At 42.1% G+C, this 26,286-nt stretch overlaps 1 protein-coding gene across 1 annotated transcript in view; it reads left to right on the top strand.

The window, feature by feature from the left end:
* The window catches only part of LOC112250766 (ankyrin repeat domain-containing protein 13C), an 89,206-nt gene that overhangs the window by 1,188 nt on the left and 61,732 nt on the right, over positions 1–26,286 (top strand). Inside the window, exon 2 of the mRNA XM_024421177.2 lies at positions 6,750–6,791. Coding sequence (XP_024276945.1) covers positions 6,750–6,791 — 42 coding nt within the window. The remainder of the gene's footprint in view (positions 1–6,749; positions 6,792–26,286) is intronic.

The following is a 26,286-nucleotide window of genomic DNA, read 5'->3' as shown; positions in this document are numbered from 1 at the left end:
TTTTATTGTAAACTGGGTGGTTTGAGCCCTGAATGCTGATTGTCTGAAAGCTGTGGTATATCAGACCATATATCACAAGTATGACAAAACATTTATTTATACAGCTATAATTACATTGGTAACCAGTTTATAATAGAAATAAGGCACCTCATGGGTTTGTGGAATATAATAATATTTATTTAACTAGGCAAGTCAGTTAAGAACAAATTCTTATTTACAATGACGGCCTACCAAAAGGCAAAAGGCCTCCTGCGGGGACGTAGGCTGGGATTAAATAAATAAAATAAAAATATAGGACAAAACACACATCACGACAAGAAAGACAACACAACACTACATAAAGAGAGACCTAAGACAACAAATAGCATGGCAGCAACACATGACAACAACATGGTAGCAACACAACATGGCAGCAGCACAACATGATAGCAGCACAAAACAGGGTACAAACATTATTGGGCACAGACAATAGCACAAAGGGCAAGAAGGTAGATACAGCAATACATCACGCAAAGCAGCCACAACTGTCAGTAAGAGTGTCCGTGATTGAGTCTTTGAATGAAGAGATTGAGATAAAACTGTCCAGTTTGAGTGTTTATTGCAGCTCGTTCCAGTCGCTAGCTGCAGCGAAACGAAAAGACGAGTGACCCAGGGATGTGTGTGCTTTGGGGACCTTTAACAGAATGTGACTTGCAGAACGGGTGTTGTATGTGGAGGATGAGGGCTGCAGTAGATATCTCAGGTAGGGGGAAGTGAGGCCTAAGAGGGTTTTATAAATAAGTATCAACCAGTGGGTCTTGCGATGGGCAGAGATGGTCAGTTTACAGAAAAGTATAGAGTGCAGTGATGTTGCCAAAATACCACGACTAAGGGCTGTATCCAGGCTAGTCCACGTTGCGTCGTGCCTAAGAACAACCTTTAGCAGTGGTATGTTGGGCATATACCACACCCCCTCTGACCTTATTGCTTAACTATACCACAGGTCAGTATAGCCTACCAGTCTAACGGTTCATCCTGCCCTCCATCCACCATTCATTGTGACAATAGTGCTTATTGGATAGTTTGTCCAGATCTGCAACAGGCTAACAATCATACCACACATAAAAGCATTCAAAGCTGCATCAATTTTGAATATTAACCCACAAGAACAAATAGGAATAGCTGATAGGCAGCAGAGAGGCCAGGTACTGTGTGAGTGAACAGTGAAGACATGACACACATCTCAAAAAGCTCCCCCTATTGATCATGTTTAGGGACAATACAATTCTATTCTAGGCTGCAGTGAAAATGTCATTTGAATAACGTCTCAAAAGCCCTGATTTGACTATTTAATAAGATTTGGATCAGTTGTGGAACTACTCTGAAAAGCTTCAATATAGCCTTACAATTTAAAAGTTAAATTATAAATATTATGACCTTTTATATGTGGCAGAAACACAACCAGTCACAATGTTTTAATCTGATTCGGCCACTTCAAAAGTCTCCTGTAGGCATGGCATGCACATGTTCATCCAAAATATAATTCCAGCATCCTCAAAATGGCTTGACATTAACCAGGTTTCCATTCAACCTTTTTATGCGAGTAAAGTAGCCTACATGTCAGATGTTTTTTTCATAACATCATGACAAAGCATGCAGTTTATTAGGCTACAAATGAAATAAGTTATGATGAACTTCACAGGGTGGTGAAAGTGCACAGTGATGCGCTTTATACTCCTATAATAATAAATATTGAGGGTCTTATTCTGGTGACATGACGATCAATGCTTGGCTGCCATTTGACCAACAAAAAATCTTGCACTTTTCTCCATAATCTCATCATGTAGTAGGCTATATCTGCGCTGTATCTGCAAGCTGTTGGCTAGCGTGCATGTGCCAATACCAGAGTGGGCACATAAAATTAGATTTATTGGTCACATACACGTGTTTAGCTGATGTTATTGCGGGTGTAGTGAAATGCTTGTGTTTCTAGCTCCAACAGTGTAGTAATATCTAACAATTTCACGACAATACACACAAATCTAAGTAAAGGAATGGAATTAAGAATATATAAATATATGGATGAGCAATGTCAGAGCGGCATAGACTAAGATACAGTAGAATAGAATGGATTACAGTATATACAGTGCCTTGCAAAAGTATCCACCCCCTTGGCATTTTTCCTATTTTGTTGCATTACAACCTGTAATTTAAATAGATTTTTATTTGGATTTCATGTAATGGACATACACAAAATAGTCCAAATTGGTGAAGTGAAATTAAATAAAGTACTTTTTTTTTTAAATACATTTTTTTTTACGGAAAAGGGGTGCGTTCATATGTATTCACCCCCTTTGCTATGAAGACCATAAATAAGATCTGGTGTAACCAATTACCTTCAGAAGACACATAATTTGTTAAATAAAGTCCACCTGTGTGCAATCTAAGTGTCACATGATCTCAGTATATAAACTCAGCAAAAAAGAAACCCTGTCTTTCAAAGATAAGTCATACAAATCCAAACAACTTCACAGATCTTCATTGTAAATGGTTTAAACACTGTTTCCCATGCTTGTTCAATGAACCATAAACAATTCATGAACATGCACCTGTGGAACGGTCGTTAAGACACTAACAGCTTACAGATGGTAGGCAATTAAGGTCACAGTTATGACAACTTAGGACACTAAAGAGGCCTTTCTAGTGAAAAACACCAAAAGAAAGATGCGCAGGGTCCCTGCTCATCTGCGTGAACGTGCCTCACGCCTGCTGCAAGGAGGCATGAAGACTACAGATGTGGCCAGGGAAATAAATTGCAATGTCTGTACTGTGAGACGCCTAAGACAGCACTACAGGTAGACAGGAAGGACAGCTGATCGTCCTCGCAGTGGCAGACCACGTGTAACAACACCTGCACAGGATCGGTACATCCGAACATCACACCTGCGGGACAGGTACAGGATGGCAACAACAACTGCCCGAGTTATACCAGGAATGCACAATCCCTCCGTCAGTGCTCAGACTGTCCGCAATAGGCTGAGAGAGGATGGACTGAGGGCTTGTAGGCCTGTTGTAAGACAGGTCCTCACCAGACATTACCGGCAACAATGTCGCCTATGGGCACAAATTCACAGTCGCTGGACCAGACAGGACTGGCAAAAAGTACTCTTCACTGACGAGTCGTGGTTTTGTCTCACCAGGGTGATGGTTGGATTCGTGTTTGTCGTCGAAGGAATGAGCGTTACACCAAGGCCTGTACACCACTGCAGCTAGTGGCCACACCAGATACTGATTGTTACTTTTGATTTGACCTACCCTTTGTTCAGGGACACATTCTTCCATTTCTCTTAGTCACATGTCTGTGGAACTTGTTCAGATTATGTATGTCTCAGTTGTTGAATCTTGGTTTGTTCATACAAATATGTACACATGTTAAGTTTGCTGAGAATAAATGCAGTTGACAGTGAGTGGACATTTCTTTTTTTTGCTGAGTTTATACACCTGTTCTGAAAGGCCACAGTCTGCAATACCACTAAGCAAGGGGCACCAACAAGCAAGCGGCACTATGAAGACCAAGAGGCTCTCCAAACAGGTCAGGGACAAAGTTGTGGAGAAGTACAGATCAGGGTTGAGTTATAAAAATATATCCGAAACTTTGAACATCTCACGGAGTTCCATTAAATCCGTTATTAAAAAATGTAAAGAATATGGCACCACAACAAACCTTCCAAGAGAGGGCCGTCCACCAAAACTCATGGACCAGGCAAGGAGGGCATTAATCAGAGAGGCAACAAAGAGACCAAAGATAACCTTGAAGGAGCTTCAAAGCTCCACAGCGGAGATTGGAGTATCTGTCCATAGGACCGCTTGAAGCCATACACTCCACAGAGCTGGGCTTTATGGAGGAGTGGCCAGAAAAAAATAAGCAAACATGTTTGGTGTTCGCCAATAGGCATGTGGGATACTCCCCGAACATATGGAAGAAGGTTCTCTGGTCAGATGAGACTAAAATGTAGCTGAAACCTGTTTCAGTCTTCCAGAGATTTGACACTAGGACGGAGGTTCACCTTCCAGCAGGACAATGACCCTAAGCATACTGCTAAAGCAACACTCAAGTGGTCCAAAACATTTAAATGTCTGGGGGGTGGGGTTTGAATAGTTATGCATGCTCAAGTTTTCTGTATTTTCATCTTATTTCTTGTTTGTTTTACAATAAAAAATATTTTGCATCTTTAAAGTGGTAGGCATGTTGTGTAAATCAAATGATACAAACCCCCCAAAAATCCATTTTAATTCCAGGTTGTAAGGCAACAAAATAGGAAAAATTCCAAGGGGGGTGAATACTTTCGCAAGCCACTGTACATATGAGATGAGTAATGCAAAATATGTAAACATTATTAAAGTGACTAGTGTTCCATTTATTCAAGTGGCCAGTGATTTCAAGTCTATGAATATAGGCAGCAGCCTCTAATGTGGTAGTGATGGCTATTGAACAGTCTGATGGCCTTGAGATAGAAGCTGTTTTTCAGTCTCTTGGTCCCAGCTTTGATGCACCTGTACTGACCTCGCCTTCTGGATGATAGCGGGATGAACAGGCAGTGGCTCGGTTGGTTGTTGTCCTTGATGATCTTTTTGGCCTTCCTTTGACATCAGGTGTTGTAGGTGACCTGGATGGCAGGTTGTTTTCCCCCGGTGATGCGTTGGGCAGACCGCACCACCGTCTGGAGAGCCCTGCGGTTGCGGGCGGTGCAATTTCCGTACATGGCGGTGATACATCCCGACAGGATTCTCTAAATTGTGCATGCCAAGCCAAATTTCGTCAGCCTCCTTAGGTTGAACTTTACATACACCTAGGTTGGAGTCATTAAAACTTGTTTTTCAACCAATCCACAAATGTCTTGTAAACAAACTACAGTTTAGGCAAGTCGGTTAGGACATCTACTTTGTGCATGATACAAGTAATTTTTCCAACAACTGTTTACAGACAGATTATTTCACTGTATCGCAATTCGAGTGGGTCAGAATTTTACATACACTAAGTTAACTGTGCCTTTAAACAGCTTGGAAAATTCCAGAAAATGATGTCATGGCTTTAGAAGCTTCTGATAGGCTAATTTACATAATTTGAGTCAATTGGAAGTGTACCTGTGAAATCAAATCAATCCCAGAACAGGAGCAAAGAACCTTGTGAAGATGCTGGAGGAAACAGGTACAAAAGTATCTATATCCACAGTAAAACGAGTCCTATATCGACATAACCTGAAAGGTTGCTCAGCAAGGAAGAAGCCACTGCTCCAAAACCGCCATAAAAAAGCCAAACTATGGTTTGCAACTGCACATGGGGACACAGATCGTACTTTTTGGAGAAATGTCCTCTGGTCTGATGAAACAAAAATAGAATTGTTTGGCCATAATGACCATCGTTGTGTTTGGATGAAAAAGAGGGTGGCTTGCAAGACGAAGAACGCCATCCCAACTGTGAAGCACGGGGGTGGCAGCATCATGTTGTGGGGGTGCTTTGCTGCAAGAGGGACTGGTGCACTTCACAAAATAGATGGCATCATGAGGTAGTAAAATTATGTGGATATATTGAAGCAACATCTCAAGACATCAGTCAAGAAGTTAAAGCTTGGTCGCAAATGGGTCTTCCAAATGGACAATGACCCCAAGCATACTTCCAAAGATGTGGCAAAATGGCTTAAGGACAACTAAGTCTAGGTATTGGAGTGGCCATCGCAAAGCCCTGACCTCAATCCTATAGAATATTTGTGGGCAGAACTGAAAAAGCGTGTGCGAGCAAGGAGGCCTACAAACCTGACTCAGTTACACCCGCTCTGTCAGGAGGAATGGGCCAATATTCACCCAACTTTTTGTGGGAAGCTTGTGGAAGGCTACCCGAAACGTTTGACCCAAGATGAACAATTTAAAGGCAATGCTACCAAATACTAACTGAGTGTATGTAAACATCTGACCCACTGGGAATGTGAGAAAGAAATACAAGTTGAAATAAATCATTATCTCTACTACTATTCTGACTTTTCACATTCTTAAAATAAAGTGGTGCTCCGAACTGACTTAAAACGGAATATTTACTAGGATTAAATGTCAGGAATTGTGAAAAATGTAAATGTATTTGTCTAAGGTGTATATAAACTTCTGACTTCAACTGTAGTAGGCTTAGGGTAAGGGTAGCCTATGGGGGGCTTGATTTAAAAAAAATATGACATGTAAAACAAACCATAGTTACAGGAAAAAAGCTTCTAAATACGAAGTTCACCGATATACACCGAGGTTCTCATCTCTCGTTTCATGATGTGCATGGACACGTAGCCTACATCACGGAGGGGGTTTTATGCACGTCCAAAGCATGGCTAAAATAATGTAGGCCTGCCTACAATACATAGATAAAAATGGGATGTCACATCTTGTCCCATGCACATATCGGCAGTGTGCACCACCGCTATATAGGCTGCATTTCCGCTGTCAAAATTCATGCCATAACCAACTGCCTTACCACTAAAACCAGCTTTTGGTTGGTCTTAAATATCCCTACTAGCACTGCCTAAAATTAGCACTTTGGATAATGTTTTTAAACACACCTCAATTATTTCCACCCCTCCCATCTGAACACAAGCGTGCTGATGTTAGACAGGTACATTGCCGAACACTGCGTTAGTGCTGGATAATGTCAGTGCGGCAGTTTTTGTGTCTGTATGCAGGCCTAACTGTAATGCACAGTCTAAACTCTCTATTGTATTTATCCTCTTCAGGGAACACACCTCTACACCTCGCTGTCATGATGGGTCACAAAGGTGAGTAGTGCACTGAGTTCATTAGGGTGTTTGTGTGTGTGTGTCTCCGTGTGTGTGTGTCTCCGTGTGTGTGTGTGTCTCTGTGTGTGTGTGTGTGTGTCTCGTTGTGTGTATGTCTCCGTGTGTGTGTGCCTCTGTGTATGTGTGTGTGTGTTTGTGTGTGTGTCTGTGGGTGTGTGTTTCTGAGGGTGTGTATGTGTGTTGTGTCTGGCATGTGTGTGCCTGGTATGTCTATATGCGGAGGGTAAAGTGCCAGACTTGTGTCACAGATCACAGCTCTCCGAGGCAAACTCTAAAAGGCAGGATGCTCAACAGGTTGATCTTATGGATTTATAACTGACCAAAATAAGTTTGCACTGGCAACCCCTTTTTAATGGACTTGCCAACAGACTAAAACCCCTAGAGTGGACTCCCGTGCTAGAACGGACTGTCTCTAGAATAGTGAAGATTGCATAACTAGCCTAATATTGAATCTAAGGCTGCACAAAACAGAGACTCTCCATCTCCAAATGACTAGAGATTTGTATCTCCTAAATGTACTCTGCTATGACTGTTGCAGATCATTCATGTTAGTGATCATCTCTCTGGATCATGGAAGATACCGAGATGGTTTGATAAAGGGATTTTGTTCAAAGTCAGACTGTTCAAAAAGGTAGCTAGTCTCAGCCAATGGTTTATACAGTATATGCACGTCATTGTTCTCATCCCAGAAATATCTAGGCAGAGACCATACCCTGTCTCATCAGTTCTGGCATGTTACATATTATTTTTATTTTATTTATACAGTGGAATAATATATAGCCGATGTGGGTAGTTTGACACAAATAACTATCCCCACAACTGCTAAAAGGCTTTGTGGAATCCATTAGTACATACATTTTTGTGTTGAGTTATATTGGCTCGACCGGAAACATACTTCTGAGTAAAATATTAATGGAATACCCCTTTACTAGATGCCTACGTGTAATTTCACTGGGAGACTAAAGTACATGCTATTGAAAGATTTATGCATTTTTGCAGGGGACTTTCAGTGCACGATCTAGGCTTATGTATTTAAAAAAAAATATATATATATATATATTTCACCTTTATTTAACCAGGTAGGCTAGTTGAGAACAAGTTCTCATTTACAACTGCGACCTGGCCAAGAATAAAGCAAAGCAGTTCAACACATACAACACAGAGTTACACATGGAATAAACAAACATACAGTCAATAATACAGTAGAAAGAAATCTATATACAGTGTGTGCAAATGAGGTAAGATAAGGGAGATAAGGCAATAAATAGGCCATGGTGGCGAAGTAATTACAATATACCAATTAAACACTGGAGTGATTGATGTGCAGAAGATGAATGTGCAAGTAGAGATACTGGGGTGCAAAGGAGCAAGATCAATAAATAAATACCGCATGGGGATGAGGTAGTTGGATGGGCTATATTACAGATGGGCTATGTACAGGTGCAGTGATCTGTGAGCTGCTCTGACAGCTGGTGCTTAAAGCTAGTGAGGGAGATATGAGTCTCCAGCTTCAGTGATTTTTGCAGTTCGTTCCAGTCATTGGCAGCAGAGAACTGGAAGGAAAGGCGGCCAAATTGGAATTGGCTTTGGGGGTGACTAGTGAGATATACCTACTGGAGTGCGTGCTACGGGTGGGTGCTGCTATGGTGACCAGTGAGCTGAGATAAGGCAGGGCTTTACCTAGCAGAGACTTGTAGATGACCTGGAGCCAGTGAGTTTGGCGACGAGTATGAAGTGAGGGCCAGCCAACGAGAGCGTACAGGTCACAATGGTGGGTAGTATATGGGGCTTTGGTGACAAAACGGATGGCACTGTGATAGACTGCATCCAATTTGTGTGTTGGAGGCTATTTTGTAAATGACATCGCCGAAGTTGAGGATCGGTAGGATGGTCAGTTTTACAAGGGTATGTTTGGCAGCATGAGTGAAGGATGCTTTGTTGCGAAATAGGAAGCTGATTCTAGATGTAGTTTTGAATTGGAGATTCTTAATGTGAGTCTGAAAGGAGAGTTTACAGTCTAACCAGACACCTAGGTGTTTGTAGTTGTCCACATAATCTAAGTCAGAACCGTCCAGAGTAGTGATGCTGGTCGGGCGGGCAGGTGCTGGCAGCGATCGGTTGAAGAGTATGCATTTAGTTTTACTTGCATTTGAGAGCAGTTGGAGGCAACGGCAGGAGAGTTGTATGGCATTGAAGCTCGTCTGGAGGTTAGTTTACAGTGTCCAAAGAGGGGCCAGAAGTATACAGAATGGTGTCGTCTGCGTAGAGGTGGATCAGAGAATCACCAGCAGCAAGAGCGACATCATTGATGTATACAGAGAAGAGAGTCGGCCCGAGAATTGAACCCTGTGGCACCCCTATAGAGACTGCCAGAGGTCCAGACAACAGTGACACACTGAACTCTATCTGAGAAGTAGTTGGTGAACTAGGCGAGGCAGTCATTTGAGAAAGAAGGTTGTTTAATCTGCTGATAAGAATGTGGTGATTGACAGAGTCGAAAGCCTTGGCCAGGTCGATGAATACAGCTGCACAGTAATGTATCTTATCGATGGCAGTTATGATATCGTTTAGGACCTTGAGCATGGCTGAGGTGCACCCAAGACCAGCTCTGAAACCAGATTGCATAGCGGAGAAGGTATGGTGGGATTCGAAATGTTCGGTAAATCTGTTTGTTAACTTGGCTTTCGAAGACCTTAAAAAGGCAGGGTAGGATAGATATAGGTCTGTAGCAGTTTGGGTCTAGTGTGTCTCCCCCTTTGAAGAGGGGGATGATCGCGGCAGCTTTCCAATCTTTGGGAATCTCAGACGATACGAAAGAGAGGTTGAACAGGCTAGTAATAGAGGTTGCAACAATTTCGGCAGATAATTTTAGAAAGAGAGGTTCCAGATTGTCTAGCCCGGCTGATTTGTAGGGGTCCAGATGTTGCAGCTCTTTCAGAACATCAGTTGTCTGGACTTGGGTGAAGGAGAAATGGGGGAGGCTTGGGCCAGTTGCTGTGGCATGCCGGGCAGTTGACTGGGGTTTGGATAGCCAGGTGGAAAGCGTGGCAAGCCGTAGAAAAATAGCTTATTGAAATTCTCAAGGGCACAAGGTGAGACCTAAATGCAGACACAGGAGGCAGATGGTTGAGCTCCGATATTTATAATACCAAAAGGGGTAAAAAAAAGCAGGTCAGTGACAGGCAAGAGTTCATAAACCAGGTCAGAGTCCAAACAGTACCAGGCGATAGGCAGGCTCGAGGTCAGAACAGGCAAAGTGGTCAGGCAGGCGGATATGGCGTCAGGACAGGCAAGAGTCAAAACCAGGAGGCCTAGGAAAAAACAGAGACTGGGAAAAATAAGACCTAGGCAAACTGCTGGTTGACTTGGCAAAACAAGACAAACTGGCACAGAGAGACAGGAAACACCGGGATAAATACACCGGGGACTATTGGGGAAAACAGGAGACACCTGGGGGTGGGTGGAGACAAACACAAAGACAGGTGAAACAGATCAGGGCATGACATTATGTTCCTTGTTCACTGCTTTGTGTTTGTCAGATCTAAACACAACTGGATTGAATTAACATGGAACTCTCATTCCCATTACGGTATACAGTGCCTTCAGAAAGTATTCACACTCCTTGACTTTTTCCACACTTTGTTGTGTTACAAAGTGTGATTAAAATTGATTTCGTTGTCATTTTTTGTCAACGATCAACACAAAATACTCTATGGGAATTAATGAAAAATAAAACACAAATAAATATTTATATTAGATAAGTATTCAACCCGATGATGATAGAATCAGCTATGAGTCTTTCTGGGAAAAAGGCTCTGCATGGTCAATCTGGCATCTGCAGTGGCCATACAGCAGTGGTCACCAACCTTTTCTGAGTCAAGATCACTTTCTGAGTCAAAATGCTAGCTGAGTTCTACCGCTCAGATTAATTTTTTTGATTTACTTAAAAAATGTTAACCAATTAAAAACATTTCTGTAGCAATGAGGTTTGTGCAGTAGGCTCTAGGCCAAATACATTATCACTGCATATTGGATGTGTTCATATTGGACGTGTTCTGTCTCTCAGCCACTTTAATCATGGGAATTGATGGGAAATGATGTAAATATATCACTAGCCACTTTAAACAATGCTACCTTATATAATGTTACTTACCCTACATTGTTCATCTCATATGCATACGTTGATACTGTACTCTATATCATCGACTGCATCCTTATGTAATACATGTATCACTAGCCACTTTAACTATGCCACTTGGTTTACATACTTATCTCATATGTATATACTGTACTCGATATCATCTACTGTATCTTGCCTATGCTGCTCTGTACCATCACTCATTCATATATCCTTATGTACATATTCTTTATCCCCTTACACTGTGTATAAGACAGTAGTTTTTTTTTTTTTGGAATTGTTAGTTAGATTACTTGCTCGTTATTACTGCATTGTCGGAACTAGAAGCACAAGCATTTCGCTACACTCGCATTAACATCTGCTAACCATGTGTATGTGACAAATTTGATTTGATTTGATTTGATTTGATTTGATTTGGATATGCTTGAATTACCCTACCAATGTTGTTCCTCTCAGACCATTTTGAAATATATATATTTTTTAATTAGTTAGATTTTTAAAAACAAATGTTTAATTTAACAAGTCAGTTAAGAACAAATTCTTATTTACAATGATGGTCTACCAGGGGTTAACTGCCTCAGGGGGAGAACGACAGATTTTTATCTTGTCAGCTCAGGGATTCAATCCAGCAACCTTTCGATTACTGGCCCAACGCTCTAACCACTAGGCTACCTGCCACCCCAGTATATGACCACAATGGTAATACATCATTTGTGTGAGCATAATCATGAGTTTTTATTTTTTTTACTGGACTGATGGCCTGCATCTGATGGTCAGTCTGAGGCGAGGGAGGGTGCAACTAGTCTGTCATTGAAAATAAGAATTTGTTCTTAACTGACTTGCCTGGTTAAATAAAGGTAAAATAAAAAATATAATATAACCAGAGAAAGTGAAATATTCCTTGATATTAAAAGGATTCATGCTGCAAATAATAACAATGCAAGCTTATTGGAGCGCTTTGCTATACTCATTAATTGCAGCTACAGTGCTGGCTGTAGGCAGAATGTGCATTTTATGGCTTATAGAAGTGTTGAATAACAACTTAAACATGAACTTACTCATAAAAACATCAGCCCTGTGCTGTATTCGTTGAGTCTCTCTAGTCATTGTTTTGAAAGTTTTGAAATCTCGCATTATCAACTTTGCTTTGAGTTCGAGGTTTCTTTTTACAGTCTATGACTTGAGGAAACTGTGCAGACACGGGGTTCTGAGCTCTCTGATTGGCCAGCGGGAGGCCTATAGGTGCACTTAAATTGCTCTCCGGGCCTGCCGGGTAGGCGGAGTTCTACCTTCAGACACAATAAATGGTTCAAAATGGGAACACGTTGCCTTCCGGTGCTAGAGCTGCTGAATCAAGAGCACCTACCGCCAACAGCATGAAATTGATTTAAAAAAAATTGTAATGCAAGATTTTAGCGTTGGGTTTTTCACAGAAATGTTTGGTGATCGACTAGGAATGCCTTGGTGATCAACCAGTCGATCATGATCAACCAGTTGGTGACCACTGCCGTACAGCATTTACTGCGATGTGACTCCTGCAGACATCAGGACATTCATACTTCTTGCGCTTTGCGGGGCAGAGGTATTGTTGATTGTGCCTTTAAACAGCCTGGAAAAATCCAGAAAATTATATCATGGCTTTAGAAGCTTCTGATAGGCTAATTGACATCATTTGAGTCAATTGGAGGTGTACCTGTGAATGTATTTCAAGGCCGACCTTCAATCTCAGTACCTCTTTGCTTGACATCATGGGAAAATCAAAAGAAACCAGCCAAGACCTCAGAAAGAAAATTGCAGACCTCCACAAGTCTGGTTCATCCTTGGGAGCAATTTCCAAATGCCTGAAGTACCACGTTCATTTGTACAAACAATAGTGCGCAAATATAAACACCATGGGACCACGCAGCCGTCGTACCGCTCAGGAAGGAGACGTGTTCTGTCTCCTAGAGATGAAGTACTTTGGTGCGAAAAGTGCAAATCAATCCCAGAACAACAGCAAAGAACCTTGTGAAGATACTGGAGGAAACAGGTACAAAAGTATCTATAGCCACAGTATAGCCACAGTAAAGTATCTATAGCCACAGTAAAACGAGTCCTATATCAACATAACCTAAAAGGCCGCTCAGCAAGGAAGAAGCCATAAAAAAGCCAGACTACGGTTTGCAACTGCACATGGGGACAAAGATCGTACTTTTTGGAGAAATGTCCTCTGGTCTGATAAAACAAAAATATAACTGTTTGGCCATAATGACCATCGTTATGTTTGGAGGAAAACGGTGGAGGCTTGCAAGCCGAAGAAGCACGTGAAGCACAGGGGTGGCAGCATCATGTTCTGGCGGTGCTTTGCTGCAGCAGGGACTGGTGCACTTCACAAAATAGATGACTTCACGAGGAAGGAAAATTATGTGGATATATTGAAGCAACATCTCAAGACATCAGTCAAGATGTTAAAGCTTGGTCGCAAATGGGTCTTCCAACTGGACAATGACCCCAAGCATACTTCCAATGTTGGGGCAAAATGGCTTAAGGACAACAAAGTCAAGGTATTGGAATGGCCATCACAAAGCCCTGACCTCAATCCTATAGAAAATTTGTGGGCAGAACTGAAAAAGCGTGTGCGAGCAAGGAGGCCACAAACCTGACTCAGTTACACCAGCTCTGTCAGGAGGAATGAGCCAAAATTCACCCAACTTATTGTGGGAAGCTTTTGGAAGGCTACCCGAAACGTTTGACCCAAGTTGAACAATTTAAAGACAATGCTACCAAATACTAATTAAGTGTATGTAAACTTCTGACCCACTGGGAATGTGATGAAATAAATAATTCTCTACTATTATTCTTACATTCTTAAAATAAAGTGGTGATCCTAACTGACCTAAGACAGGGAATTTTTTTCTAGGATTAAATGTCAGGAATTGTGAAAAACTGAGTTAAATGTATTTGGCTAAGGTGAATGTAAACTTCTGACTTCAACTGTATATGGCGCTCTCCCCATTGTTAAAAAACTTGAGAGGCACACAGCAATGCGGTAGGAGCTCGATTTGGCCATTGCGTGCCTCCGGGGCCCTCCACAATTGCGTCACACCCTCCATACGGAGCCTCCAGACAGCCTTTCCAGAATAAGCATAAATAGGCAATAAATCTCTAAGAATATTCCACACCTGGATTGTGCAACATTTTCCCATTATTCTTTTCAAAATTCTTCAAGCTCTGTGAAATTGGTTGTTGATCATTGCTAGACAACATTTTCAAGTCTTGCCATAGATTTTCAAGCAGATTTAAGTAAAAAACTTAAAGGAACATTCACTGTCCTCTTGGTAAGCAACTCCAGTGTAGATTTGGGCTTGTCTTTTAGGTTATTGTCCTGTTGAAAGGTGAATTCATCTCCCAGTGTCTGTTGGAAAGCAGACCGAACCAGATTTTCCTCTAGGATTTTGCCTGTGCTTAGCTCCATTCCATTTATTTTTTATCCAGAAAATCTCCCCTGTCCTTAACAATTATAAGCATATCCATAACATGATGCAGCCACAACTAGGAATATGGAGAGTGGTACTTAGTAATGTGTTGTGTTGGATTTGCCCCCAACATAACACTTTGTATTCAGGACCAAAAGTGAATTGCTTTGCCAAATTTTTTGCAGTATTAATTTAGTGCCTTGTTGCAAACAGGATGCATGTTTTGGAATACAATGTATTGATCCATCCTCAGTTTTCTCCTATCACAGCCATTAAACTCTAACTGTTTTAAGGTCACCATTAGCAACATGGGGAAATCCTTGAGAGGTTTCGTTCCTCTCCGGCAACTGAGTTAGAAAGGACGCTTTTATCTTTGTAGTGACTGGGTGTATTGATACACCATCCAAAGTGTAATTAATTACGTCACTATGCTCAAAGGGATATTTATTTGTATTTTTACTGATCTTCCACTAGGTACTACCCTTCTTTGCGAGGCATTGGAAAACCTCCCTGGTCTTTGTGGTTGAATCTGTGTTTGAAATTCACTGCTCGACTGACGGACCTTACAGATAATTGTATGTGTGGGGTACAGAGATGAGCTAGACATAAAAAAAATCATGTTAAACACTATTATTGCACACAGAGTCCATGCAACTGTCGTGTCTTTGGCTATGCCGGATTAAGTGATATGACATGCTATTCTATAAAATAATTTCTCCGGAATTAATATCACCTGATTGAGCTAAATCATGTAAATGTAATTAACTAGAGAGTCGGGCACCAGGAAATAATGTTTATAGAGCTGTTATATTTCCGAATAAACTCTTAAAGACCTAGTAATATTTTACATCAATGTCAGTCAATATTAATCATCATCTTAATTCAGTCTCATCTGAAAGTTGTAAATTCTTGGTTATCTGCACGAACCCTGGCTCACAAGTTGAATCAGCAATACAAAATTGGGTTTAATTATTTATTTACTAAATACCTAACTAATCACACAGAATTACACATACACACCCTCTCTCTCTCTGCCCCTCCCCCTGTCTCCCTCTCTCTCTGCCCCTCTCTCTGTCTCCCTCTCTCTCTCTGCCCCTCCCTCTGTCTCCCTCTCTCTCTCTGCCCCTCTCTCTGTCTCTGTCTCTCCTGTCCCTCCCTCCCTCCCTCCCTCCCTCCCTCCCTCCCTCCCTCCCTCCCTCCCCCTCCCTCCCTCCCTCCCTCCCTCCCTCCCTCCCTCCCTCCCTCCCTCCCTCTCTGTCTCCCTCCCTCCCTCTCTGTCTCCCTCTCTGTCTCCCTCTCTGTCTCCCTCTGTCTCCCTCTCTGTCTCTCTGTCTCTCTGTCTCCTCCCTCTCTGTCTCCCTCTCTGTCTCTGCCTCTCTCCCTCCCTCTGTATCCCTCTCTCTCTCTTCACCTATCTCTGTCTCCCTGTCTCCCTCTCTCTCTATGCCCCTCTCTCTGTCTCTGCCTCTCTCCCTCCCTCTGTCTCCCCTCTCTCTGCCCCTCTCTGTCTCCCTCTCTCTCTCTGCCCATCTCTCTGTCTCCCTCTCTCTCTCTAATTAACATAAACACATTTAGCATCTCCTGGCTTCCACACATAGCCTACAAGTCTAATAAATCAATTTAATATAGCCTACACCGTCATAGTAAATCTGTTATTTATTTTAGACCAGTCTAAAGAAGCATGAAATGAAGAAAATGTAGTCTATTTCAGAAGAACAGAATAGCATAATCTGAGTTGTCCTTATGTTAGGTCCTGATCTGGTAATGCGCACATGGCAGTAGGCTATAAGTGTGATTGTTCCATTAGCGGAAAACACCATTATCATAAGTGACTGCAAATGCAATTATGCATGTAATGCTTTTATTATAAAGATGCATTTTTATGGTGAAAATGATCTTCCCCAAATGTGAAACTCATACGCTGCTTATGTATGCCAGTTAGTCTCTACACCCCTTGTAAAGTGGATTAACGTGCTTAACTTTAAGAAGTTATTTGGCCACTTTAGTTGTGATACAAACCTTATTAAAGCATATAGGCCTTTGGACTAGGCTAGGGGGAAATAAGAGGGGAAATAAGGCATATTTTCTTATGCTGGGCATCATTCACAAGTGATAGGCTAATATTGTCCCCCATCAGACTATTCCTGATTGAATCTTGTCTTTACATATACTAAATAATATATGTGTGAAATTTGTTTGGATTTAGAATAGACCATTATCATGCACCTTTATCGAAACAGGGGCAGCGGGAAAAAATACATATCATCTGTGCACTTAAATAGCGAATGGAGGACACTTTTCCTCATGGTTTATTTTCATGTCAGCCAGGTAGACTATACTCCTGTTGTAAATATAAGCAATGAGCTTAATATTAGGCAAGTTGAGAAATAAATATAACAGGGCTAGCCTATAGAAAGCTGATGGGATCCTCCTCTTTTTGGTAGAGGCCATCACTCTGTTTTCTCGCGCAATTGCATAGCCTATAGAAATATTGCACAAAATGAGCTCATGGGCTCTCATGAAGTGTTTGATTCGATTTTCGAAGACATTTACATTGATGTCAGAGTGATTAGAGGTACAATTGAGTGCTGAGTACTGAGCATTTAGCAAGTTTGGTAGACTACTAATGACCAGCAGCAGCATCAGAGCTTGGAGAAGCCTAATTACTGTGACTAAACGGTTACATGGAATTTTACTGCCTTCTTGACTCATGACCGCCAGTGTTGCGGTAATATGGTCATTGCAACAGCCCTAGTCCGGACCGGCCTTGACTTGGCCCAAACATAGACATCCATGATTGTTTCAGATTTGGTCCAGTCCGAATCTGAACCAATCATAGACATCTATGTTTTACAAGTATGTAGAGCACAGTACAGTACAGAAGAGTACATACAGTAAAGTCAAGTAAAAGAAAAATGTATGGGATAAACACAGAAGTTCTGAACTTCACCTTGGAAATAATGGATGAAGCAGAGCTGAGTTCCTTTGTGGAGTTAATTTTTCTAAGGTAATGTACAGAATGGAGGTGTTTATCCTGCTTATACCACAGTTGCCAAATAATACAATACTAAAGCACACATTTCCCAGTTGATATAAAAATAAATCATTTATATTTTAATTTTTATGGCATCGGGCTGAACAATGCCATTTACCTGTAACTGTATTCATGCCTTTTGTGCCTTATTGCTTAAGTACAGTACACAGTAGAGCACACTGAAGATGAGTACACTATAATGTACTGTATTGTACTGTACTGTACAATACTGTACATTACTGTACTCTGCTCTACCATACTCTACAGTGCTGTGCTGTACTTTGATGTCCAAACTTAGACGTCTATGATGTAAAATATAGACATCTATGATTGGTTCAGATTTGGTCCTTCAGCATAACGTTTCTTACAGGTTTCCTCGTTGTTCTATTTAAAGTCATGTTCTCAAATTGTTCGGAGAACATTAAGAAACAACGTTCTTCTTTGGGAATTTCATTACTTCAACATAACGCTTCCTACATGTTTCGTCATTGTTCTATTTAAAGTCATGTTCTCAAATTGTTCAGAGAGTGTTAACTAACAACATTCTTCTGTGGGAATTTCAATACTTCAGCATAACATTTCCTTCAGGTTTCCTCACTTTGCTTTTTGGGAATTTCAGTGCTTTAGCACTGTGACATTTAAAGAACATACATTATTTCAAAACATACATTCCGTTCTCAACTTCATCAAAACTCCTCTATTTGTTAAGTGTGTTCAGGGGTTTTGTCCACACCCACTAATTGACCACACCTGATCTTAATGAGTACTTTTTCCCTTTGAAGTAGGGTCTGTTTGAATAGACTAAAATGAACAGTTTTGTATGAGTTAAAAAAAACACAGCATGCTAGCCCCATCCTGGTGGCACAGTGGACTAATTCCATGGATAGCAAACAGAAGATCATAGGTTTGAATCTTACTGATGCTGTGCACAATTAAAAATAAATGTGTTTGCATGATTAATGCTGAAGAAAATGTATTTCTACGTGTCCTATTTGTGCTTGGAGTTCAAAAACCACTAAACAAAAATATAGATATAAAGTGTTGGTTTCATGAGCTGAAATAAAAGATCCCAGAAATGTTCCATACGCACAAAAAGCTTGTGCACACATTTCTTTAATCCCTGTTAGTGAGCATTTCTCCTTTGCTCATCCATTCACCTGACAGTTGTGGCATATCAATAAGCTGATTAAACAGCATGATCATTACAGATGCACCTTGTGTTGGGGTCAATAAAAAAAACACTAAAAATGTGCAGTTTTGTCACACTACGCAATGCCACAGATGTCTCAAGTTTTGAGGGAGCCTGCAATTGGCATGCTGACTGCAGGAATGTCCACCAGAGCTGTTGTCAGAGAATTGAATGTTAATTTCTCTACCATAAGATCATTTTAGAGAAATTGGCAGTTTGTCCAACCAGCCTCCCAACCACAGACCACATATAACCACGCAGCCCAGAATTCCGTTAATGTGGAATTGCCCTGACCTCTCTTCTCCCTGCACGGTAAAATCATAATGAATACTAATGAAAGTCAGTGGGTGAGAGGGACTGTAGGAGACACGTTTAGTACTGAAGATGCTGTATTATCTGGGGAGTCAGATCATTTAAGTGCATATCTGTATAGACGATAAGTCTGTGTCTCCACTCAGCACAATGCTATGGGCTGAATGCAGTATTATACTGGAAGTGTTAGAGGATTCCAGTATTTGGCGTATAGTAACAGAACATCACTGAGCTGCCTATATCTGACATAGTTGTTAGGATGGTGTTTCTTTGGCCTCATGTCCTGTAGTGCCTCATGTCCTGTTGTGCCTCATGTCCTGTTGTGCCTCATGTCCTGTTGTGCCTCATGTCCTGTAGTGCCTCATGTCCTTTAGTTCCTCATGTCCTGTAGTGCCTCATGTCCTGTAGTGCCTCATGTCCTGTTGTGCCTCATGTCCTGTTGTGCCTCATGTCCTGTTGTGCCTCATGTCCTGTTGTGCCTCATGTCCTGGAGTGCCTCATGTCCTGTTGTGCCTCATGTCCTGTAGTGCCTCATGTCCTGTTGTGCCTCATGTCCTGTAGTGCTTGCACAGAGAGACAAAATGATAGGTCATCTCAAATGGATTCATAAGATCCAGGATAACGAGTTGCGTGTTTGGTACCAAGGTACGAGATGGAACTTGTCGACAGACAGCAGAATCTGACATTCAAGTGCATCAAATCATAGGCAGTTGGCACAATAAAAAGGACACTTTTCACAAATCAGAGAAATGCCTTCAACATCAGGAAGGACAGTATCTATTTAGAAGATAGATGAGAAGGCCGAAAGCCCAAATACGTATAAGTTAGGCAAATTATTGAGGAGTGCAACCAATAAATTGAGATATTTATTTGCTCCTGTCCCTAACCAGTGACTGTTGCAGCATCTCACTTCTGTTAGAGATTATGGAAAAAATGAAAATAAGACAGAAGAGAATGAATGAGAAAGCCATATATATTTCATTCTTGATTAAATGTTGTAGAGTAGGGGTGACAAACGTGGAGGGCCTAGTGTCTGCAGGTTTTTGGTTTTTCCTTTCAGTTAAGCCCTAGACAACCAGGTGTGGGGAGTTCCTTACTAATTAGTGACCTTTATTCATCAATCAAGTACAAGGGAGGAGAAAAATCCCGCAGACACTTGGCCCTATGTGGATTGATTTTGACACCTGTGCTGTAGAGATTGCGATAAGATAACTTATCTTACCAATGAGGTTGTACAGCATCGGTCCACTCATTAGGACTAGCCCACCCTAGCCTAGTGCTCCTATTCCCTGAAATGCCAAGCCCTGCTCTTGGGGCCTTGCCAGAGAGACATGCCCTGCCGTGCCCTGTCCTGCCTAGCCTAGCCGGTCTGCTTGCTTGCTCAGGCTTACATAAAGCATTTCTGCTAAATGCTGTACTTATTACACAACCAGGGAATAGGCAGGGAAATATAGGCCAGGGGGGTGAGTGGTGGCTGGCTTATGTCACCCGGGAGGATGCTAGTCGTGCACTAAACCGCCTGGACCACGGTGGCCGGACAGGGGAACTCTGTTTCCTCTACATCGGGGGTGTCAAACTCATTCCACGGAGGGCTGAGTGTCTGCGGGTTTTCGTTTTTTCCATTCAATTTTTTATTTATTTTTTTATTTCACCTTTATTTAACCAGGTAGGCTAGTTGAGAACAAGTTCTCATTTACAACTGCGACCTGGCCAAGATAAAGCATAGCAGTGTGAGCAGACAACACAGAGTTACACATGGAATAAACAATTAACAAGTCAATAACACAGTAGAAAACAAAGGGGGAGTCTATACAATGTGTGCAAAAGGCATGAGGAGGTAGACGAATAGTTACAATTTTGCAGATTAACACTGGAGTGATAAATGATCAGATGGTCATGTACAGGTAGAGATATGGGTGTGCAAAAGAGCAGAAAAGTAAATAAATAAAAACAGTATGGGGATGAGGTAGGTGAAAATGGGTGGGCTATTTACCAATAGACTATGTACAGCTGCAGCGATCGGTTAGCTGCTCAGATAGCTGATGTTTGAAGTTGGTGAGGGAGATAAAAGTCTCCAACTTCAGCGATTTTTGCAATTCGTTCCAGTCACAGGCAGCAGAGTACTGGAACGAAAGGCGGCCAAATGAGGTGTTGGCTTTAGGGATGATCAGTGAGATACACCTGCTGGAGCGCGTGCTACGGATGGGTGTTGCCATCGTGACCAGTGAACTGAGATAAGGCGGAGCTTTACCTAGCATGGACTTGTAGATGACCTGGAGCCAGTGGGTCTGGCGACGAATATGTAGCGAGGGCCAGCCGACTAGAGCATACAAGTCGCAGTGGTGGGTGGTATAAGGTGCTTTAGTGACAAAACGGATGGCACTGTGATATACTGCATCCAGTTTGCTGAGTAGAGTGTTGGAAGCCATTTTGTAGATGACATCGCCGAAGTCGAGGATTGGTAGGATAGTCAGTTTTACTAGGGTAAGCTTGGCGGCGTGAGTGAAGGATGCTTTGTTGCGGAATAGAAAGCCGACTCTTGATTTGATTTTTGATTGGAGATGTTTGATATGAGTCTGGAAGGAGAGTTTGCAGTCTAGCCAGACACCTAGGTACTTATAGATGTCCACATATTCAAGGTCGGAACCATCCAGGGTGGTGATGCTAGTCGGGCATGCGGGTGCAGGCAGCGATCGGTTGAAAAGCATGCATTTGGTTTTACTAGCGTTTAAGAGCAGTTGGAGGCCACGGAGGGAGTGTTGTATGGCATTGAAGCTTGTTTGGAGGTTAGATAGCACAGTGTCCAATGACGGGCCGAAAGTATATAGAATGGTGTCGTCTGCGTAGAGGTGGATCAGGGAATCGCCCGCAGCAAGAGCAACATCATTGATATACACAGAGAAAAGAGTCGGCCCGAGAATTGAACCCTGTGGCACCCCCATAGAGACTGCCAGAGGACCGGACAGCATGCCCTCCGATTTGACACACTGAACTCTGTCTGCAAAGTAATTGGTGAACCAGGCAAGGCAGTCATCCGAAAAACCGAGGCTACTGAGTCTGCCGATGAGAATATGGTGATTGACAGAGTCGAAAGCCTTGGCAAGGTCGATGAAGACGGCTGCACAGTACTGTCTTTTATCGATGGCGGTTATGATATCGTTTAGTACCCCTACTTAACACCTAGATAACCAGGTGAGGGGAGTTCCTTACTAATTAGTGACTTTAATTCATCAATCAATTACAGGGGTGGAGCGAAAACCCGCAGACACTCGGCCCTCCGTGGAATGAGTTTGACACGTGCTCTACATTAAACCAGTCTTATCAGCTGGCGCTGGGCCAAGAAGAGGCTAAGCACAGATCATGCTGATGCAACACTCACTGACATGTGAGCATTTTGCTTTTCAGTTCGGAGATGGATGCAAGACCTTTTGTGACCCAACGTCACCCAATCAGCAGAGGACAACTTTATTATTATGATTCACTTAATTGAATCATGCAATAGACTATATTACCCCCTTTCATATAAACACTGGCCCTGTCCGAATACCTATATTTGCATCCTAAATATTAGGTTGTTTGAGTATGCTGAAAAAAATCATGTTTAATAGTATGCGACATTTCGAAAATCAATATACTTTAAATGCCCGGTTGTAATACTAATTTCTGCTTTGACAACAGCTAATCAGTTCGATCAACAAATAGCGGGAAGCAACGGAATCACCCGTGACCCGTTCTCAGCATGCGAAAATATAATTTTTAATAGTATGCAACATTTAGAAAATCATTTCTGAGAACAGTCTTTAAAAAAAAAATGTTTTACCTAAAGTGGATTTCTGTTATCTCATTGAAAAGTGTTTCTTGTTCTCATGGGCTTCGTCATAGCCTTTTAACTAAATACTAAACCATGTTCAGATTTGGAAATGAAAATTAGCTATTATCAGGTTGGTTAATGATTTGCCAGTCTGTTGAATTTGGAAGAATCCACCAGCACTGGGCCCCGCCCAACCTACTCAGCCAATCAGAAGCTTCTACTGCGTTACGACCGTGGCATACTGCATACTTTTTACTAAACAGTATGTGCTAAATAGTATTCGACGATGGGTAAATAGTATGCAGTTTAAGTATGTAGTATGCTAGTATGGGTATTCGGAAACGGGTAGTATGTTCCCCTTCTCATTAAAATGTTTTCTTCCGTTCTCATTTTCTGCTCTTTCCTCACAGTTCCCGACCTCTTCAAGAGGAATTGACTAGAAATGCTGATCTAATTCTCTCTAAGTATGTGGAAGCTGAGCTCCCAACTGTCCTCTGTACCTAATACCTCCCATTTGTCCAATTATTCTGAATTTATCATGTCCATTTCCTTCTTCCACACTCTAGCCGACATTCAGCAGTCATCCAACCCATCTTATTACTTTATTTGGTTGTAATTGCACTCAAGGGGGACACCCAACCCACTGGGCACAAACTGATTAAATCAATGTGGTTTCAACTTAATCTGTCAATATGTTGTGAGATTGAATCACTGTGGAAAACACATTGGATTTGAAAAAGTCAAAGCAACTGTTGTTTTGAAGGTAAAATCATCATCATTATGGTAACCAATTTTCAACAAAGACCACATTTGTATAAAATATGTTGAATTTTTGCGTCAGATTGAACGTCAGATTTTCAACATAATATCCACTATAATAATATCCACTAATATCCACTATAAAAAAAACAATAGACTGGGCAGCACCTCACATCCTACTGTAGAGTTGATATAGCTACAGCTATCTCTTCGGTCTCCCACCCAGGGTTTTAATCAAGCCCTGCATAGCTTTGATATTTGTCACTGAAATCTCCACTTAATAGATTCACTGTTGCTATTGAAGTAATTCCAAAGAGTCGGTTAAAAACTTCTTAAGGCTAGGGGTTCCCCTAGCGGAACCTCTCGATAACATTCGCTGAAAAGGCAGAGCGCAAAATTCAAAAATATTTTTTTGAAATATATAATTAACTTTCATACATTCACAAGGGCAATACACCAAATTAAAGCTTAACTTTTTGTTAATCTACCCATCATGTCCGATTTCAAAAAGGCTTTACAACGAAAGCACACCATATGATTATGTTAGGTCAGAGCCTAGTCACAAAAAAACATAGAGCCATTTTCCAGCCAAAGAGAGGAGTCACAAAAAGCAGAAATAGAGATAAAATTAATCACTAACCTTTGATGATCTTCATCAGATGGCACTCATAGGACTTCATGTTACACAATACATGTATGTTTTGTTCAATAATGTGCATATTTGGAAATTATAGGTTATTTGGAGGTAATTAAATAACGTTCTGTAAACATTATAACATTGCTAGCTGTTTGAAGCTGGTGGAGCAAAACCAAACTTTTGTTTTGGTCAACCAGCTTGAAACAGCTATAAAAGATATTTCACAGTGATTTTATGGGACTTTGAGCAAACTGGAAACCGCACATCCTGAGGCCACATTTGTTGTAGCTGGGGATATTATTAATAAAGGAAATCTTAGGAAAGTTTTCCCGAAATCTCCTGTGCCACACGGGGAGAGAAGACGCTTGAACAATGTTATTCTCCCTATTCTGTGATGGTTACAAGGCCCACCCCCACCCGCCCTACAGCAAATCAGATCACTCCTGGGATATGTTCCGAGGCGCCTCTGGAATATCATTGACGTCTACACTATCTCTGTCACTGGTTTCACATCATCAAGTGCATAGAGGATGTTGTTCCTACAGTGACGATTAAAGCATATCCAAACCAAAAAAAACGTGGTAATTGGCAGATTTCGAGCAAAAATAAAAGCGTAACCACCCCATTTAACCACGGCAAGGTGACTGGGAACATGGATGAGTACAAACAGACCAGCTACAACCTCTGTAAGTCAATCAAAGCGGCAAAAATATATTAACGGGGCAATGTGCAGTCACAATTCAGTGGCTCAGACACAATACATGTGGCAGGGACTATAACAGACTATAAAGAGGAAACCAGCTATGTCGCGGACACCGATGCCTCACTCCCAGACAAACTTAACACATTCTTTGCCAGCTTCAAGGAAAACAACACAGAGCCACCATCGTGGGCCCCCGCTGCTCAAGAGGACTACGGCTTCCCGATTATAGGACTTTCAAGCATGGCTGCCAGCCCGGACGGCATACCAAGCTGTGTCCCCAGTGCATGATGCAGGCCAGCTGGCTGGAGTGTTTACGGACATATTCAACCTATCCCTATACCAGTCTGTTGTCCCCTCTTACTTCAAGATGTCCAGCATTTTTCATGTACCCAAGCAAGCTAAGGTTATTAAACTATGTGAGAATGCTTTTCATTGACTACAGCTCAGCGTTCAATACCATAGTGCCCTCAAAGCTCATCAAAAAGCTAAGGACCCTGGGACTAAACACCTCCCTCTGCAACTGGATCCTGGACTTCCTGATGGGCCGCCCCCAGGTGGTAAGGGTAGGTGACAACATACCCGCCACACTGATCCTCAACACAGGGGCCCCTCGGGTGCGTGCTCAGTCCCCTCCTGTATTCCCTGTTCACTCATGACTGCACGGCCAGATACGACTCCATTACCATCATTTGCCAAAGTTTCCACAGTGGTAGGCCTGATCACCGTCAACAACGAGACAGCCTATATGGAGGAGGTCAGAGACCTGGCCGTGTGGTGCCAGGACAACAACCTCTCTCTCAACGTGATCAAGACAAAGGAGATGATTGTGGACTACAGCAAAAAGATGACCGACCACACACCCATTCCCATCGACGGGGCTGCAGTGGAGCAGGTTGGGAGCTTCAAGTTCCTTAGTGTTTACATCACCAACAAACTAACATGGTCCAAGCACACCAAGACAGTCGTGAAGAGGGTACGACAAAACCTATTCCCCCCAGGAGACTGAAAATATTTGTCATGGGTCCTCAGATCCTCAAAAGGTTCTACAGCTGCACCATTGAGAGCATTCTGACTGGTTGCATCACCGCCTGGTATGGCAACTGCTCGGCCTCCGACCGCAAGGCACTACAAAGGGTAGTGAGAACGGCCCAGTACATCACTGGGGCCAAGCTTCCTGCCATGCAGGACCTCTATACCAGGCAGTTTCAGAGGAAGGCCCTAAAAATGGTCAAAAACTCCAGCCACCCTAGTCATAGACTGTTCTCTCTGCTACCTCTCTGCTACAAGCAGTACCGGAGCACCAAGTCTAGGTCCAAGAGGCTTCTAAACAGCTTCTACCCCCAAGCCATAAGACTCCTGAACATCTAGTCAAATGGCTACCCAGACTGTTTGCAGTGTACCCCCCCAACCCCTCTTTACACTTTAATACCTACATG

This window comes from Oncorhynchus tshawytscha, linkage group LG05 (genome assembly GCF_018296145.1).
Source record: "Oncorhynchus tshawytscha isolate Ot180627B linkage group LG05, Otsh_v2.0, whole genome shotgun sequence".
Taxonomy (NCBI): domain Eukaryota; kingdom Metazoa; phylum Chordata; class Actinopteri; order Salmoniformes; family Salmonidae; genus Oncorhynchus; species Oncorhynchus tshawytscha.
This window is presented reverse-complemented; position numbering and strand designations above follow the sequence as displayed.